The sequence below is a fragment of the Marmota marmota genome, unplaced genomic scaffold, assembly GCF_001458135.2.
Source record: "Marmota marmota marmota unplaced genomic scaffold, marMar, whole genome shotgun sequence".
Taxonomy (NCBI): Eukaryota; Metazoa; Chordata; class Mammalia; order Rodentia; family Sciuridae; genus Marmota; species Marmota marmota.
Genome location: NW_026000223.1, coordinates 8,420,457 through 8,437,126, shown reverse-complemented (window position 1 = coordinate 8,437,126; position 16,670 = coordinate 8,420,457). Strand labels below are relative to the sequence as shown.

Sequence of the window (16,670 nt, the reverse complement as noted above, 5' to 3'; positions counted from 1 at the left end):
CAGAAAGAAGTGGATGGATTATTTGTCTTAAAGAAATAGCCACTATGACAAATAGTGTGAGAAAGAATAGCACTGAGGTAGTAGAAGGAAGGTGTTACCATTAATTTACATGCGGAAGAGAAAGACTGTGGGCAGATATGAGTTTAGGAGGAGCAACCAGAGCATAAGGTTAGTAGATATCAAGTGATGTTGAACTCACAATATATAATCATTATTTGATAAGCAAAAGATACATCAATTTAAACAGGTTTGTAATTGTTTATTTCCTGTTGGTGATTGTTGTTAGTATATTATCTGCCACATAGTAAACCTGCAATAATGTTTTCTGTAAGGATATATTAATTAGGAAATAGTCATAGGAGTTATGCAGGCATATGCATATCCCTACATTTGAGTCCCTAATTACAACCTACACAAAGTCTATTACTTTCAATAGGTTACTTTTAAATAAGCTTGGTATTTAGCAGTTGTAACACATTTTCTCTTCTGTATGTTCTATGTTTGACCCTAGAGCAATCTACAAAAACATCTGTTTCACCCATAATGAAGCTATGGACTGAATATCATAACAAAAATCACAAACTCTTCTGATTTTTTTTAGCAGATGAAAATATTAACAAACATTCTCCAACACTGGCCTTCAGCAATGCCTTAAAAAGCTCTGGAGATAATAACAAAGGTATTCCTTCACTAGCCATCCCTGACTGACACCTATAGCAATAAAAAGAATGATCTTTTTCCTAATACAACGTTTCGTTGAATAGCAACGAAAGTGTTCCTACTCTCTTCCTATCACCTCTAGATTCTGTATTTATGATTTTAAACATCTTCTCTTCTCTCACACCGAGGTGAGTTTTCCAAGGCCACTTCAAAAGGAGCTTGACAATGATTAAATAATCTACCAGGAAATGACCAAAAAAAAAAATCAATATCCACTCAGAACTCATTGTTTATATTATTAGTCATTATTTCTATGAGTAATGTGGAAATACCAAAATGTATTTTCACCATTACATCCTGATTCCAATAGCATGGAATTAGGAAGTCCAAAGAGTAGACTCTAAATAATGGCACCTAATTAGATTAAATGAGAGCATCTGATTATGAAGTCTTTCTGATGCAGGTGACATTGAGGGGCAGAGTTAAGAAAGTCATTTTTCTCATAGGCACCTCACACTTTTCAGCAATCCAAGAACAAACCATGAGAAGAGTACCAGTAGGACCCAAAAATATAAATACTTAAAAAACATATTACAAAGTTAGATTACCCATTTTATTAAATAGAACTGACTCCGACTGAATTATCTGAAAAAAGGGCAAAATCTATTTCACCTCTATTTAAAAAGCCCTAGTAAGATGAACATGAAATTAGGGTTATTATAGAGTATAAATAAGAAATCTGTAATCAAAAACTGAAGACTAACTGCTACCCAAGCTAAGGACAATATTCTAGTTTATAAATTATTCATACAGAAAAAAAATTTGAAATACAATAGCTTACTGCACTATCAAAACAATATGGCCGGGCATGGTAGCTCACACCTATAATACCAGCAGCTCAGGAGGCTGAGGCAGGAGAATCGCAAGTTCAAAGCCAGCCTCAGCAACTTCAGCAACTTCGAGGCACTAAGCAACTCACTGAGACCCCGTCTCTAAATAAAATACAAAATAGGGCTGGGGATGTGGCACAGTGGTCAAGTGCCCCTGAGTTCAATACCCGGTACTCCACCACCACCAAAAAAAAAAAAAGAAAAAACATAATATGAAGACACAAGATACTAGGAGAGGGCTGGGGCTGTGTAGCTCAGTGGTAGAATGTTTGCCTAGCATACGTGAGGCACTGTGTTGGATCTTCAGCACCACACAAATATAAACAAATAAAGGCATTCTGTCCATCTACAATTAAAAAAAAAAATTAAAGATTCTATGAGAAAAAAAATGGCAAAAAAGCTGGTTTATTTTAATAAAATCTGATACTAGTATTATTAAACAATAACCAAAAAACACCTATGCTTGCTATAGTAAGAGAAAAAAGACAGACTTGAAAATTCTGGCAGGAAAAACAAGTACTTCAGATTTAAAAAAATAAATCGGAAATTGAACAATGAAATGCAGTAAATGAAATTAAGAATTCAATGAGTAGTATAAAACAGTAAATTCATACAAATATAGGAACTGAACGATGTCAGAAAAAAATATCTGATAGGAAATATATTTAAAAAGGATAAGAGACAAACAAGAATCATAGAAGAGACACAGGTGCAAATGTGCAGAAGCACTACACTCAATTAAAAATGGACTTGAACAGACATTTCTCCAAAGAGCATAGGACGTGCCACCACCCCCTAATAAAGGCTGCTTAACATTAGGGAGATACAGATCAAAACCACAATGAGGGTTGAGGCTGTAGCTCAGTGGAAGGACGCTTATCTAGCATATGTGAGGAACTGGGTTCAATCCTCAGCACCACATAAAAATAATAAAATAAAGGCATGATGTCCATCTACAACTAAAAAATATTTTTTAAAAAACCCACAATGATATACACCTCACATATTAGAAAACTACTATCAAAAAATCAAAAAGTAATGAGTATTGGTGAGGATGAAGAAAATTATATAGACAGATACACACACTCCATACATACATATACAATGAAATATTATTCTGCCTCAAAAAAGAGGTCTTACCACTTACAACAAGAAGAACGTGGAGGACATCATGCTAAGTGAAATACAAGCTAGTCACAGAAGGACAAACACTGTATGATAATACTTGAACAAAGTTTCTAAAGTAATCAAATTCATGGAAAAAATTTATAAAATTGTGGTATCCAGGGACTGGGGGAGAGAAAACAGGGAGCTGCTAATCAGCAGGTATATGCATTTGAGTTAATAGTGTATTTTTCCAAATCACAGTGACATCTAGTACTGACAGCCTTCCCCAGGAATCTTCTTTTGAATGTCTTCTTCACTATGATCAGAAAGGTATTCTTTCAAATTGACTTTAAATTCAGCTTATCCTGCTCCAAAATGAGAGTAATACACAAATGTTTGGAATTTGATTGGAGTTGCAGTAAATATATGGCTTAATCTGATGAAAACAGACATATTTCCAATATTTAATCTTCTAATAAAACACCACCTTTACTCAAATTATCTGTCATGACCTTCAATAAATTTTTGCATCATCTCTTAATAAGTCCTACATGCTTCCTATTAAGCTGATTCCAAGACATTTAGAATTTAGGGCAAACATAATCATGTTTCTCCCCTCATTTTTCAAAATGATTATAACTGATTTGTTAGGAATCTATTTATTTAAAACATTTGATTTATAACCACATTTTGATATTATTTAATTAACCACCTTGCTTTTCAAAAGTAGAGAGTCATATCTTCTGTAAATAACTGTTTCCCTCTTTTCAAATATTTGGTCCTAAATCTTTTATTTATTCATCACATTAGCTAGAACTTCCAAAACAAATTAAAGTACAGCTTGAGTATCACTTACCTGAAATGCTTGGGACTAGAAGTGTTTCATATTACAGAGCTTTCTGGATTTGGAAATATTTATACCTTACCAGTGGAATATCCCTAGTCTGGAAAATCCAAAATCTGAAACTTTTTGAATGTCATGTTGGTGCTCAAAAGGTCTTGGATTTCAGAGCATTTTGGACAGATTTTTGGATTAGGGGTGCTCTATTTGGAATAGTAATGAAAATGGGTTTGTGTGCGCTACAGATTTTGCTTTCCCCTCCAAATCCTAACCCATCCTTTGCCACTAGGTCCCTTGCTTAGGCCTACATCCAAATAAATGTGGCCAAAAAGAGGCACTGGCAAAGACACACTATTAGAAGAATAAAGTTGATTAATTTCCTTCAGTACCTCTATATCAGGTCACCTCATGCTGGCAGTGTCCTTCTACCCCAACTCCTATAAGGTCAGTCTCTCCTATAGATATTGGTTATCCTCTCCAAGATCCAGGAATGCCTAGCACATTTCTATTCCTGTTACCAAAACTTTTTGGCGGGCTGGGGATGTGGCTCAAGGGGTAACGCGCTTGCCTGGCATGCGCAGGGCGCTGGGTTCGATCCTCAGCACCACATAAAAATAAAATAAAGATGTTGTGTCCACCGAAAACTGAAAAATAAATATTTTTAAAAATATCTCTCTCTCTCTCTCTCTCTCTCTCTCTCTCTCTCCCGCCCCCCTCTCTCTTTAAAAAAAAAAAAAAAACAAACTTTTTGGCTCTTCTCACGTAGAAAATGATGGATCATCTTGTATTTGAGATCATTATATATATTTGTGTTTAAGTTTTACATATAATATTCATAACATCATTCTCTTCTGAACATTTTAAAAACATTTTTGTAAACACAAGATTTACTTAGAAGAATGTTTACCAACTAATTTGGGGCTTTGGAGGGTATTTTGTTTTGTTTGAGACAAAATTCTTACCACCCACGGAGCTGGGACTACAGGTACTTGGTGGGATTTCTATTATTCACATCTAGCTTAACCAGACTATAGTAAAAGAATGAGGCCTACTCCTGTAACCAGTGCCAGCACCATACCACCCCAACCCCCCAAATCTGCTCTATTTTATTCCCAGAGCACTTACTTACACCTTCTAACATTCTATATTATTAATTTATTTATTATGTTGATAGTTCGTCTTCTCTACTAAATGCCAATTCTGTGAAGGGCAAGTCTTATCTAACTTACTGAAATATTCCAAGTACCTAAAATAAAGTCTGGTACATTGTAGTGCTCAATAAATATATGATAAGTGAATGAATAAAGTCTGAGTTCACTCCCCATTCCTTCTTATACCACTTTAAATTCCATTACTAAAGTTTCATAACATTCCCTCCTTAGCACTCTGAATGTTCTATTTTACACTTTAATTTCTTGTCTTATCTTGCTCATTACTCATTTTTCATCTCCCTGAGTTGGTGTCTTCCTCATCATCACTGCCAAACAAAGCAAATGCTTAATTTACTTCCTTTTTTATGGGAACTCTTTTATAAACTGATGACTTTTGTATATTTTTTTACCAGAGGATCACTTTTCACAAGCACAATTTAATTCTTCCATATCTCATTTTAAGTCTAGTATTTACTCAAAAACTGTGAATCCCATTAGACCACCATGTGACTAGAACTGTACTCTCAGACCTTTAGCTAAATAACTAACTAGCAGATTTTTTATTACTCTGTCTGTACTTCAGGAAGTCGAGGAGGGAAGTGAGCACCTGGGGCCACTGATATTTCCCATATGAAATCCTCAGCTGTGGCTGTTAAAGATGACCTCCTTTCATACCTAATTTTCAGTCAGGCTCAGCTTCTAATCCACATATGCACTGTGGCTTAGTGCAGCTCTATTTAGAACGACTGCCCCATAATGAAGAGTGGCAGAAAGAAACCCAGTCACCTCTGAACCCTCAATTGTAAAGATTTTTGAAACTAGTTAAAAGACGAGATCATCAGCTCTGGACCCAGACTTCCTGAGTTCAAATCCCAGTCAGGAATTTGGATGTGTGACCTCATTTTTCACCTATAAATGGACAAAGTATCCACACCTCATTAGACTAAGCAATAAGTAAGTTGATACCATTTAAGTACCCACAAGTATCTAAAAAAGAATTCAATAAATGTTTACTAATCTTTCTTCTCCTCCTCTCTGAATTATATCCTTCTTTTATCTCTATAAAACAAGGGGTAGTAATAGGAATGTGTCAGGATTTCTTCTTTTGCTTGAAGTGAAAATGCAGCACTTCCTCAAAAGAGGGTTTGTGAAGAATTTTTTCATATAGTTCTTCAATCTATAATGAATCTAGCAGTAAAGTTTTGTATGTTCTACTGGTCTCTCTACTGGTTTACAGAACAGTGTAATTACATATCTATGCCTATCTACATGTTCCCTTATGAAAGTTCTCTGGGATTATTTAATTAGAAAATAGGCTTCTCACTGATGTATTTGAGGAAATCAGAAACGACTTTTCCTGGTTTTTACAACATAGGCATAAGTATCCCTCAGAGTTAAGAAACACTGATCTAAAACACCATATTAAGAAGAAGAAACTCAGCTACTCACGAGGCCCCTGAGTTCATGATGCAGCTCTTAGCTCCACAGAAACAATCTCTCCCGTCATCATGATTCATTCCAAGGTTATGACCCAACTCATGAGCAACAATGGATGCAAAGGTCTCCACAGTAATTTGCCCAAACTGTTCAAACATAACAAGGTATTAATCAGGTTTCTAATAAATAAGATATGTTTTTTTTTTCACAAAAGGAAATTTATTCTCTACAATGTTGACAGCCTACATGATAAATCAGGCATATAATAACAATCTTTATACACTATAGTCTAGTAAGAACTAGTATGACTCACATACTAATCATGAGGCTGGATCCTTTAAGCAACAGGTCATTTACTTGAATACCAATAGATTATTCATGGTGGTTTATGGGAAAGTAAATTGAAAATTCTCATTTAGTTTATCACAAATGGACCCTGTTTCTTCATTCATAAAACATGCCAATAAACATAAAAATTACTAGAAAATTTGTTCTGGTCTCTAGGGAAAGAACACACCTGCCACTTCTACTGTGTTCTTCATAATATCCAAAATGTTGTTTTAAGGACTAGGAGACAAGCACAGAGTTAATAAATGCTTGATACTGCCCTAATGCAGATTCCAACGGTAAACATCAAGAACAACATACCACATTAATCCCGCCCGCGTGGCTCCTTGAACACACTGTTCCCACAAATGCCATTCCTGCAGTCCCACCAAATCCTTTCTTTCTAAATGAAAAAGTAAAAGTTACAAAATGTACTTGGGAAAAAGGAACGCATTACTCCTATTTCTATGGGGGATCTTAACTGGATTGGCAACACCTACAAAAACTGAGAGAAAAATGGCAATGATAAATAATTTTTAAAATCAAAAAATAGCGGTCTTCTTTCCTTTATATTATCAGAAAATGAGATTAATATTTCAAAGAACTTTTTTTTCCAAACAGATAAAGATACCAAGAAAAGTTTTTGGCTTTAGGGATTTTTACCTTATGGATGAAAACCTTTCTAAAAACATACTACATTTATTTATACAACATATTTTAGTGAGGAAAGATAACAAACCCAATGAATGTATTCACAAGAGAGGCTACAGGCATTGAGCACAGCGAACAGGGAAAGAGTCACATGGTCTCCACACTGTTCTTCAAGCATGCCCAACATGCTTCCTGGAACTCTGTACCCCTCTCTCATTCCTTCACCTCCTCTACGTCTTCACTCAAAAGTCACCTCAAAGAACCTTGCCCTGGCCATGTTACCTCAAATACCACCCCCACTCCTACTTTTATATCTACCCTCCATGTTTTACTTTTCCACACTGCTTAGCACTATTTAACAAACTATATACACTTATTTGTCTCATTTATTCAAACTTCTTCCACCAGAATACGGAATCCATGAGAGTAGGAATTTTTATCTGTTTTGGTCACTGTGGTATACACCCAATAAATATTTTTTAAATAAATCAATAAATCCTTTTCTGGGGCATCAGACCAACCCAGAAAAAATAATCAGAGCTACAGTCAAGGAAAATTCCAGCCTGATCACCTTATAGCGAACCTCATAGTCCCTAAGACTCACTCATATGCTCAAAGCTTCCAAAAAGCTTTTACAACTCCATTCTTAACCACAAACAACCAAGGCTCATTAAACATCATCAAGCATCTACAATAGGACAGACACTGATCAAACAGTGTGGTTGGGCAGGGCAGTGGGTACACTTGACGCCTGCTCCTTTTGGTCTTTTGTAAAACACATGGCACTGTCACTGGGATGAGATAGGTGGCATGTGCATTTTACTGAAAATTAATAAAAAGGTCAGGACCAAGCTTTTATGATTATGGGGCTATAAAAGTCATTAAATTGGGCTGGGGATATAGCTCACTGGTAGAGTGCTTGCCCAGCATGCATGAGATACTCAGAACTCCAGCACTGTCCCCTGCCCCGCAAAAAAAAAAGCTTTTAAATCACAACATGTTGAGGGGGCGGGGGAAGAAGTACCAGGACACGAAAACCAATAGCCAAGGGATCCCAGAAGAAAAGGGATCCCAGGAGAAACAAAAAATAAAAATAAAAGGATGAAATAATCTATAAAATAATTCAATAAAAATTCCAAAAACCAAAGGACTTTGATTTCACATTGAAATTACTCACTGAGAACACAGTGCAATAAGTGATAAAACATCTATACCAAATACATCATCAAGAAAACTCATAAGTCTGGGAACCAAGAGAAGATCCCACAAGTTTTCCAGTGATAATGAAAAAACATAGGCCACAATAAAGGAACAGAAATCAGAATGATTTTAGGAATCTTAAGAATAATACTAAAAGCCAGGCACCGTGGCACACACCTGTAATCCCAGTGGCTTGGGAGGCTATGGCAGGAGGATCCTGAGTTCAAAGCCAGCCTCAGCAAAAGTGAGGCACTAAGCAACTCAGTGAGACCCTGTCTCTAAATAAAATACAAAATAGGGCTAGAGATGTGGCTCAGTGGCCAAGTGCTCCTGAGTTCAATCCCCAGTACTCAAAAAATAAATAAATAAAAATAGAAAAATAAATAAATAATAATAATAATAATGGAAATCAAAAGATTACAGAACAGTGCTACAGTGCCTTCAAATCTGTGAAGGAGAAAGATTCCATGCCTATAATTTGTACCCAACCAAATAATTCCAAAAGTAAGCAAAAACAAAAGAAAGATAGAAAGCACACCTTTGAAAAACTGAGTTAAGATCGCGAGAGCTCAAATTAAAATAATCTTTAAATTCTGTTCTAAGAGTGTGAAAACAAACTGTCTGACAAGCAAGATATCCAAATTTTTTCTTTCCATGTAATTTTTTTATTTCACAAAAAGCAATTAGAAAACAAAATAAGAAAGTAGGGCCTAGTATGTGTGAGGCCCTGGGTTCAATTCCCAGCACTAGGGAAAAAAAAAATTAAAAGGGTGGTGGGCAATTGGAGAGCGGGTGGTGGTAAGAAAATACAGGAAAGAAAAATACAAATTCAGTGAGGTCCTGTCTCTAAACAAAATACAAAAAAAGGGCTGAGGATATGTGGCTCAGTAGTTGAGTGCCCCTGAGTTTAATCCCCAGAACCCCCAAAAAAGAAAAAGAAAAACATAGGTAAGAAATATAAGAAAATAAGCAAAAATGATTGTTCATAGCACTTTTTTAAAAAAATCACTTACAGCACTAACTGTGCACTGTCATGTCTCCGACGTGTTATAAGAAACTTTTCCCGCCACTGTACAAAGTTCCCCAACACATCACCAGCTCCTCCAATTATATTAATCAAGTTTCCATTTGTCCAAATCTCCAGTCCAACTAACACAATTCGAATATTTAACATAATATACATCTGTGAAGAAAAGAGAAATAAAATACATTAAAGAATATGATGAAAAGCTTTTAACTATAGTAACAAAACTACTTAAATTAAAAATTAGACTTCTTCCCTCCAAAAGAAAAAGTCTTTCAGTACAATGAGACTCTAACCTCTCAAGAATCTGTTTCATTACCTATAAAATGGTAGGTTACAAAGATTCAAAGTCCTTTTTATCTCCCATTTTAACATCTGACAAACTCTGGAAATTAAGTTTTTGGTAAATTTGGTTCTAAAACTTGCCCCAAAGTAATGCAATCCTATTCATGGTCTGTGTTTATCCCACTGCTATTATTTGGATCTTGAATGTTCCCCAAAGACCTATGTGGTAAAGTCCACATCTCCTCTATATTGGGAGGTATAGAAACCTTAAGATGTGGGGCCTAGTGGGAGGTCTTCAAGTGAATGGGGACATTTCCTCAGAGGGGACTGTGGAAACCCAGACCCTTCCTCTTCCTCTCTTTTGCTTCTTGAACATGAGGTGAACAGTTTTGCTCTGCCACAGGCTCCCACCATGGTGTACCACCTTGCTACAGGTCCAAAACAACAGGGTCAACTAATCACAGTCTTAAACTTCTAAAACTATAAAACAAAACTTTTCTCTTTATAAGTTGATTATCATAGTATTTTGTTATAGTAATGAAAAACTGATTCACATAACACTTAACATAATTCATACATTTCACTGCAGAAATATCAATGAAATTGATCAAAAGGTACTATCCCAAGATCATGTTGGAGGTATTATGTAATACACAGTAAACCATAATACCTTTCTAAATGCTTACCTAAAATTCTAATCACAGGGACCCCAAAGTTTACAGATCAAGGATTCTAGAACTCATAACTATTTCATAGAGATTCTGTGAAAATTAAATGATTAATAAATATAATGCACTTAGATTATAACACATTGTTAACACCTAACAGAATGATATCATTATGATCATCACCATCATCATTGTTGTATCAGGGGAATGAATGCCTTACAAACAAAATTATCCTATAAGAATATATATCTAATTCTTTAGTGAACTCCAAATTACACACATGCACAAAGTAAACATTGGCATATGTCACAGTTTCAAGGTAGGAAGCAGACTTATTCAAATAAGATTCTGTCAACAAAAATTCAAAGATCTCTTTATATAAAAAAAGTACTTTAGCCAATCTACTCTGAAGGTAAGTCAAATGCTAATCTGAAATCTCTGGCTCTTCTCAAAGTCTTTTCTTTTCTATTTTATATTTATTTCTTAGTTGGACACAATATCTATGTTTTATTTATTTATTTTTATATGGTGCTGATGATAGAACCCAGGGCTTCACACGTGCTAGGTGAGCACTCTACCGCTGAGCCACAACTCCAGACCTCTCAAAGTCTTTTCTACACTTAAACTTTTCTTTGAGACCTTGAAAAATACAGAATAAACTAGAAAGCAGATTCATTTAGGCCTATGATAATCAAAGCTCAAAATGAGATTTTAAATTCTGCTGAGACCATGAAAGGGCAGGACAGAATAATCCTAGTTGACAGAAAAGACAACTTACACTATCCAAGTAGTTTGCTAAACGAATCATCTCTTCTCTCACAGCAGTCTGATTTTTCCCCATCATGTCATACTGGAAAAGCAAAGGAAAATCATTGTCATTATCACCTAAGTAACTTAAGAATGAAAATGTCTTTAACCTGTTACAATGAAGAATCCAAATATTTTCTCTAAACTAAAACTAAGGCATTAAGACATTTTCCAACATTTCAAATTAATACATCTAAAGTGTACACTTTAGTGATAAATAGAAATAAAAGAAAAACAAGTACAATGATACTAATGAAAATATACCAAAGTTTTCCTTTCTTCTAATTAGTATAACTAGTATAAGTCTAATAAATCATATAACTGATTCTTTTCTATAGGAGGTGGTTCTATCCAAATGTCTATTTTAACATTATTTTATACAACCAACTTACTAACCAAAAGAAAATTTTAAAAAGTTTATGACTTTGCTCTATGATAAAGGCCTTAAAATCAAAATATATGATTTTATCAGTTAAGCAATTTATCACAATTCTCCTAAAAAAGAACAAAAGTTTTAATAACTTTAATAGGGCTTTGTGGAAATGGTTCCATTTTTATTTTGAACCATTTTCTATACATATAAAACAAATCTATCTGGAGACAGCAATAAAGAAAAATACTTTTAAATTTCTCTTTGTGTGTTTTGCCCAAAACATTCTACAGAAACATTTTACCCATCATTTGGGGCACAGTTCACACTAACTTACATTCTCTATGCTTTTCTTCCCACTGTTTGCAGGTAATAAACCTATACTAAACGAATGTGAGCAAGCTTCCATCTCTTAATCACTAGGGCTTATTTTTTCCTACCTACAACAATAAAGCGTTTTTTAAACCATAAAAATCCTCAAGCCTACCCCTGCAGCTTACAAGAAAAGAACTGCCAGTCATATAAAGATTCCAAAAATAACTATTAATGTAACAACAAAATTAGAAATAAATGTCAGCCAAAACATTTCAAATAATCTATATTTTAAGTTATATAGCAGCTCTATTTAATAATCATATATATCTTATATATGTTGGAAAGGACACATTACTTCTCTCAGTTAAATAAAACAATTAGTTCAGTTTCTTAAGTAAAAACAAGGAAAATGCCCTAGTATTGTCCTGTACTTTGAAATCAATACTGTTTCCTTACTAAAGCATGCCAAGCCCTGGAAGTCTTCTACTCTTAAAGTGAATTATAGGTTAACTGAAATTCTAGAAAGCAAAGCAATTTTATTAGTCACCTGACTAAGTTAGTTTAAGCCACAGTCTATTAAAGTAATCTGAAAAGTTCTCAAGCCCCCGATAGCACAGTTTCATTCAAGAAATGCAGCATAAGCAAATCACTAGAAAGAAGAGGGATGATAAAGAGGAATGAAATTATGGCATTTACTGGTAAATTAACATCATGCTAAGCAAAATAAGACTCAGTCATGAGGACAGTGTGTTCACTATATTCAGAAGCAAAATAAGAAAGGGGGTGATGGATCCCATGAAATAGAAGGGACATCAGGGAGTCGACAGAGGAAGAGGAAGAAGGGACAGACAAAGGGAGGAATTGCAGAATGGAATTAAACAAATTACGCTACATACACATATGAAAACAGCACAGTTAATTCTACCTTTATGTATCTATAAAGCACCAATTACAAAGCAATAAATAAATAGAAAAAAGACCCGTAGAGGAGATGAAGGAGACCAGGAGAGGGAAGAGGAGAAGGAGAGAGGAAAGACTAGGTAATAAAATGGAGAAAATTATATTCCATGCATGTATAACAATATAAAAATGAACCCCTATATTATGTATAACTATAATGCACTAATAAAAATGATTTTAACAAAAAGAACAGGGCAGGCAGATGCGGGGAATCGCTAGTAAAAAATTAAGTCAAAAGTGGTCTCATCTGCTACTTCAGCTTCTAGTGGTATATTGTGGTATTAAGGTTTAAAGAAAAAAAGCATTTTACTTTCTAAATACTTATTTAAGAAAAATCAATACAAACATATGTCACAGTTTATATTTCCTTCATGGAATGCCCACTTCTCGTGTGCTTTTCATAAAAAAGAAGAAAAACTGTTGCCATCCTTACCCTTTCCTTGTCTACAACAATGAACAGCTCCACATATCGGGTCTGTGGCAGGACAGCTCTCCTTCTCTGTTGAAAACACGAACATCATAAGGGCAAAATAAAAAGTATCAGACTACACATTTTTTCTATGTAAAGATCATACTCTAATCACGTATTTCATGTCTGCTAAGAGTATTGTTAAACTTTACTTAATGTATTTTAGATCAATAAAGCAAAAGATATGTTTTGGGTTTTTACTGGTTTTCATTTTTGTTTTTGTTTTTTTGCAGGACCGAGGACTCAGAGCTCCATCCCAAGTTCTTTTTTATTTTGAGACAGGGACTTGCTAACTTGATAAGGCTAGCCTCAAACTTGCAATCCTCCTGTTTCAGCCTCCAAGTCACTAGGATTACAAGCCTGCACCACCATGTTGAATTAAAACACAATTAAAAAAAAAAATGTTATCTGCTATCTGTATTGATCTGAGGGAAAAACTCCAGCTAAAGATAAAATGAGTTATTCATGAAGCAGATATTTTAAAGAATGATTTTTAAAATCAAAACTACATACACACAAACACTTTAAAGAGAAAACCCATTACCAAAATGAAAGAATGTCTACTAAAATTTAAAAGCAGAAGCTGGGGCACACACTACCACTTTAAAAAATAACTAGATTTACCAGGCATGGTGGTGTGTGCCTTTAATCACAGCAGCTTGGGAGAATAAGACAGGAAGATCACAAGTTCAAAGCCAGCCTCAGCAACAATGAGGCACTAAGCAACTCAATGAGACCCTGTCTCACTGAGGGCAGGGGATGTGGCTCAGTGGTCAAGTGCCTCTGAGTTCAATCCCCAATAACAACAACAACAACAAAATTAGTTTTGTCACTTTACAGAATAGAATAAGCAAAAATGTGTCTTTCAATGTTTCAATTACAAAAAAAAAAAAATAGTCCAAAAGTCAAAAGAGTGGATGGCAGGAGAGGCAATGCCATAAACTAGTCTTAATAACTAAAATTAGGCTCTAAACTGGACATAGTGGTATGCATAGGAAGATGACCTAAACCTAGGAGTTTGAGCCTGGGCAACACATAGAGTCCCTATATGCCTAAACAAAAAGAAAAGGAAAAAAAAAAAAGGCCTCTTCCAAAACAGCAACACCATCTCACATGTAAAAAGGTATAATCCCTAAAGCTGAAGTTAATCCCATCCTAGAACCAGTTCAGTCCAAGTGACTCATATCAAAGAGTCTTCAAGTGTCACAACTGGGAATATAAGCAGCCTTGAAAGCCATCTGAAGTGATTAGTATGCTAAAGCCAAATCTCTCTCTCCTGCATGCTCCCCCACCCGTGTGTGTGTGTGTGGGGGGGGGTTGTGTGTATGTGTATGTGTATGTGTGTTTCTCCATGGATCAATAATGGCCATTCCTGGGCTGGGGATGTGGCTCAAGCGGTAGCGTGCTCGCCTAGCATGCGTGCGGCCCAGGTTCGATCCTCAGCACCACATACAAACAAAGATGTTGTGTCCACCAAAAACTAAAAAATAAATATTTAAAAAAATTTCTCTCTCTCTCTCTCTCTCTCTCTCTCTCTCTCTCTCTCTCTCTCTCAAAAATAAATAAAATAATGGCCATTCCCATTATTTCAATCTACATAAAACCTCCACTGAAAGACAGTGTAATGGACTATTACACAGCAATACTAAATATGATTCCTGTTTAAAATTTAAACCCTAATCTCTAAAACCCACAGAATCTAAACTGTCCTCAACTTGGCAGCAGGGACTACATACTGCTCATCCTTTTAAGTACTGATTTAATGAACAAATAAATGATTTTTTAAAAAATATGAATCCAAGTCATGAATAATTATATTTCCTTACTCGAAGCAGCTGAGTCATGCTGGGATGATCTTCCTCTCTATCCTCTGTGGTTTCCTCCTCTACATCCTTGTTAGAAACTCCACATTTCAGAGGCTCTTTGTGGACATCATCCATTCGATATAACATGTGCTCAAAGCGAGAGCTGTTGTGCAGGGGTTCAATCCCATAACTGGCATTCTCTAAATGTAGCAATCCTCTATATGTTGCATTACACATATGCCATTTTTAAGAAAAAATACACAGAAAAAGGCATCAGAAACCCTAAGTTCAAGTCCTAATTCTCAACACATGTAAAGATACCACAAGATAGGAAAAAATAGAGGCTTTAGAGTTAAACAGACTTTACTGCTGCCTACTAGTATCACTGCCTTTAAGCTATTTAACCTTCTTGAATGGTTGCTCTACAATGGAAGGCACTGCAAAGTATCAGCTGAGAAAGAGGGGTCTGGAGCTGCAGGACCAGAGCTCAAACCCAAATCTGCTTTCTTCTAGTGAGGGATCCAAGCAAGTCATTTAACTTCAGTTTACATTCTGCATAGTATTGTTCAGATAAATAAATTATTTAATATGCATAAAATACTTAGAATATTCCCTGGCACACAATAACTATTCAGTAAATGTTGTTCCTTAAATGAGAATAATCATAGCCATTTTATATAGCTGGTTTGAGAATTAAAAGTAATATTTATTACATCAATCAATCATGTACCCATGAAGGCAACTAATTAACACAGTGCCATATGGCCAGGTCTTCAATACAAGTAACTTTAACATTATTATAGCTTCATTGGGTATGTCATACAATTTCTCTGAACCTCAGTTTGCTCACCTAAATATGATGTTAATAAGCTCTTTTTCAGATATTGTGAAACTTCAATGAGTATGCAGGTAAAAATTTTGTAAACCAACCACTACCAAAATTTAAAGCATATGTTATTTTAAATACCTAAAATTATTTAGTGTTCTCAGAAAAATGAAATTTTCCATTTAAATATTAAAAATCATCAACTATAAGATTTTCCTAAATAAACATGCCAAGAATATCTGAAACACAGCTGTAAAGACCTTAGTAACATCAAAGTAAAATTTAATTCTGTTAAGTCCCCAAAATGACTGGGTTTAGAGACAGAGAAGAAAAGATAAAAAATACAGAAAATGTCTTACCTGAGTCCAAAACAGTCACTAAGAGCAACGGATGACTTATAAACTCCCTCCACATAGCCCCGATAATGACAATGATTCTAAATGAAAAAATACTATATTACCTCCAAATACTGCTACATAGCCGAAAATCATCCTAGAAACTGCAGAGCTAACAAAATTACTTGCATCCAGAAAACTGAAAAAAATTATTTATATTCTTGGCATTTCAAAACATCACATGGCATTCTTCAGAGTATCTGCCGACTATCTACCACCACCCTCCAGGGACACAAATTTCTAGGCAGAATGCCAGAGGATACCAGGCACAAACAACTCTGCCCCAATGACCTCTCATCCTAGAACCAGAACAGGACAGTGTTATGTCATGTTGAACATTTAAGTCACAGTCAATCCAAGAAGCACCAGCCAGTTGACATCTAATACAGGACAGGACCTTATGAGAAGTTAATAAGGCCCAAGGGAAAAAACATTCAGCATGAAGGGGAAAAGGGTATTTTGATCAGATGATTTTCTTTTCT

The 16,670-nt window shown here is 35.2% G+C and overlaps 1 protein-coding gene across 1 annotated transcript in view; it reads right to left on the bottom strand.

Moving 5' to 3' along the window:
• Adam9 (ADAM metallopeptidase domain 9) overlaps positions 1–16,670 on the bottom strand; it is an 85,776-nt gene that overhangs the window by 51,298 nt on the left and 17,808 nt on the right. The window contains exons 5-11 of the mRNA XM_015501286.2: positions 16,153–16,229; positions 14,989–15,184; positions 13,127–13,192; positions 11,020–11,091; positions 9,278–9,447; positions 6,735–6,816; positions 6,099–6,232 (exon numbers count right to left, since the gene is read on the bottom strand). Coding sequence (XP_015356772.1) covers positions 6,099–6,232; positions 6,735–6,816; positions 9,278–9,447; positions 11,020–11,091; positions 13,127–13,192; positions 14,989–15,184; positions 16,153–16,229 — 797 coding nt within the window. The remainder of the gene's footprint in view (positions 1–6,098; positions 6,233–6,734; positions 6,817–9,277; positions 9,448–11,019; positions 11,092–13,126; positions 13,193–14,988; positions 15,185–16,152; positions 16,230–16,670) is intronic.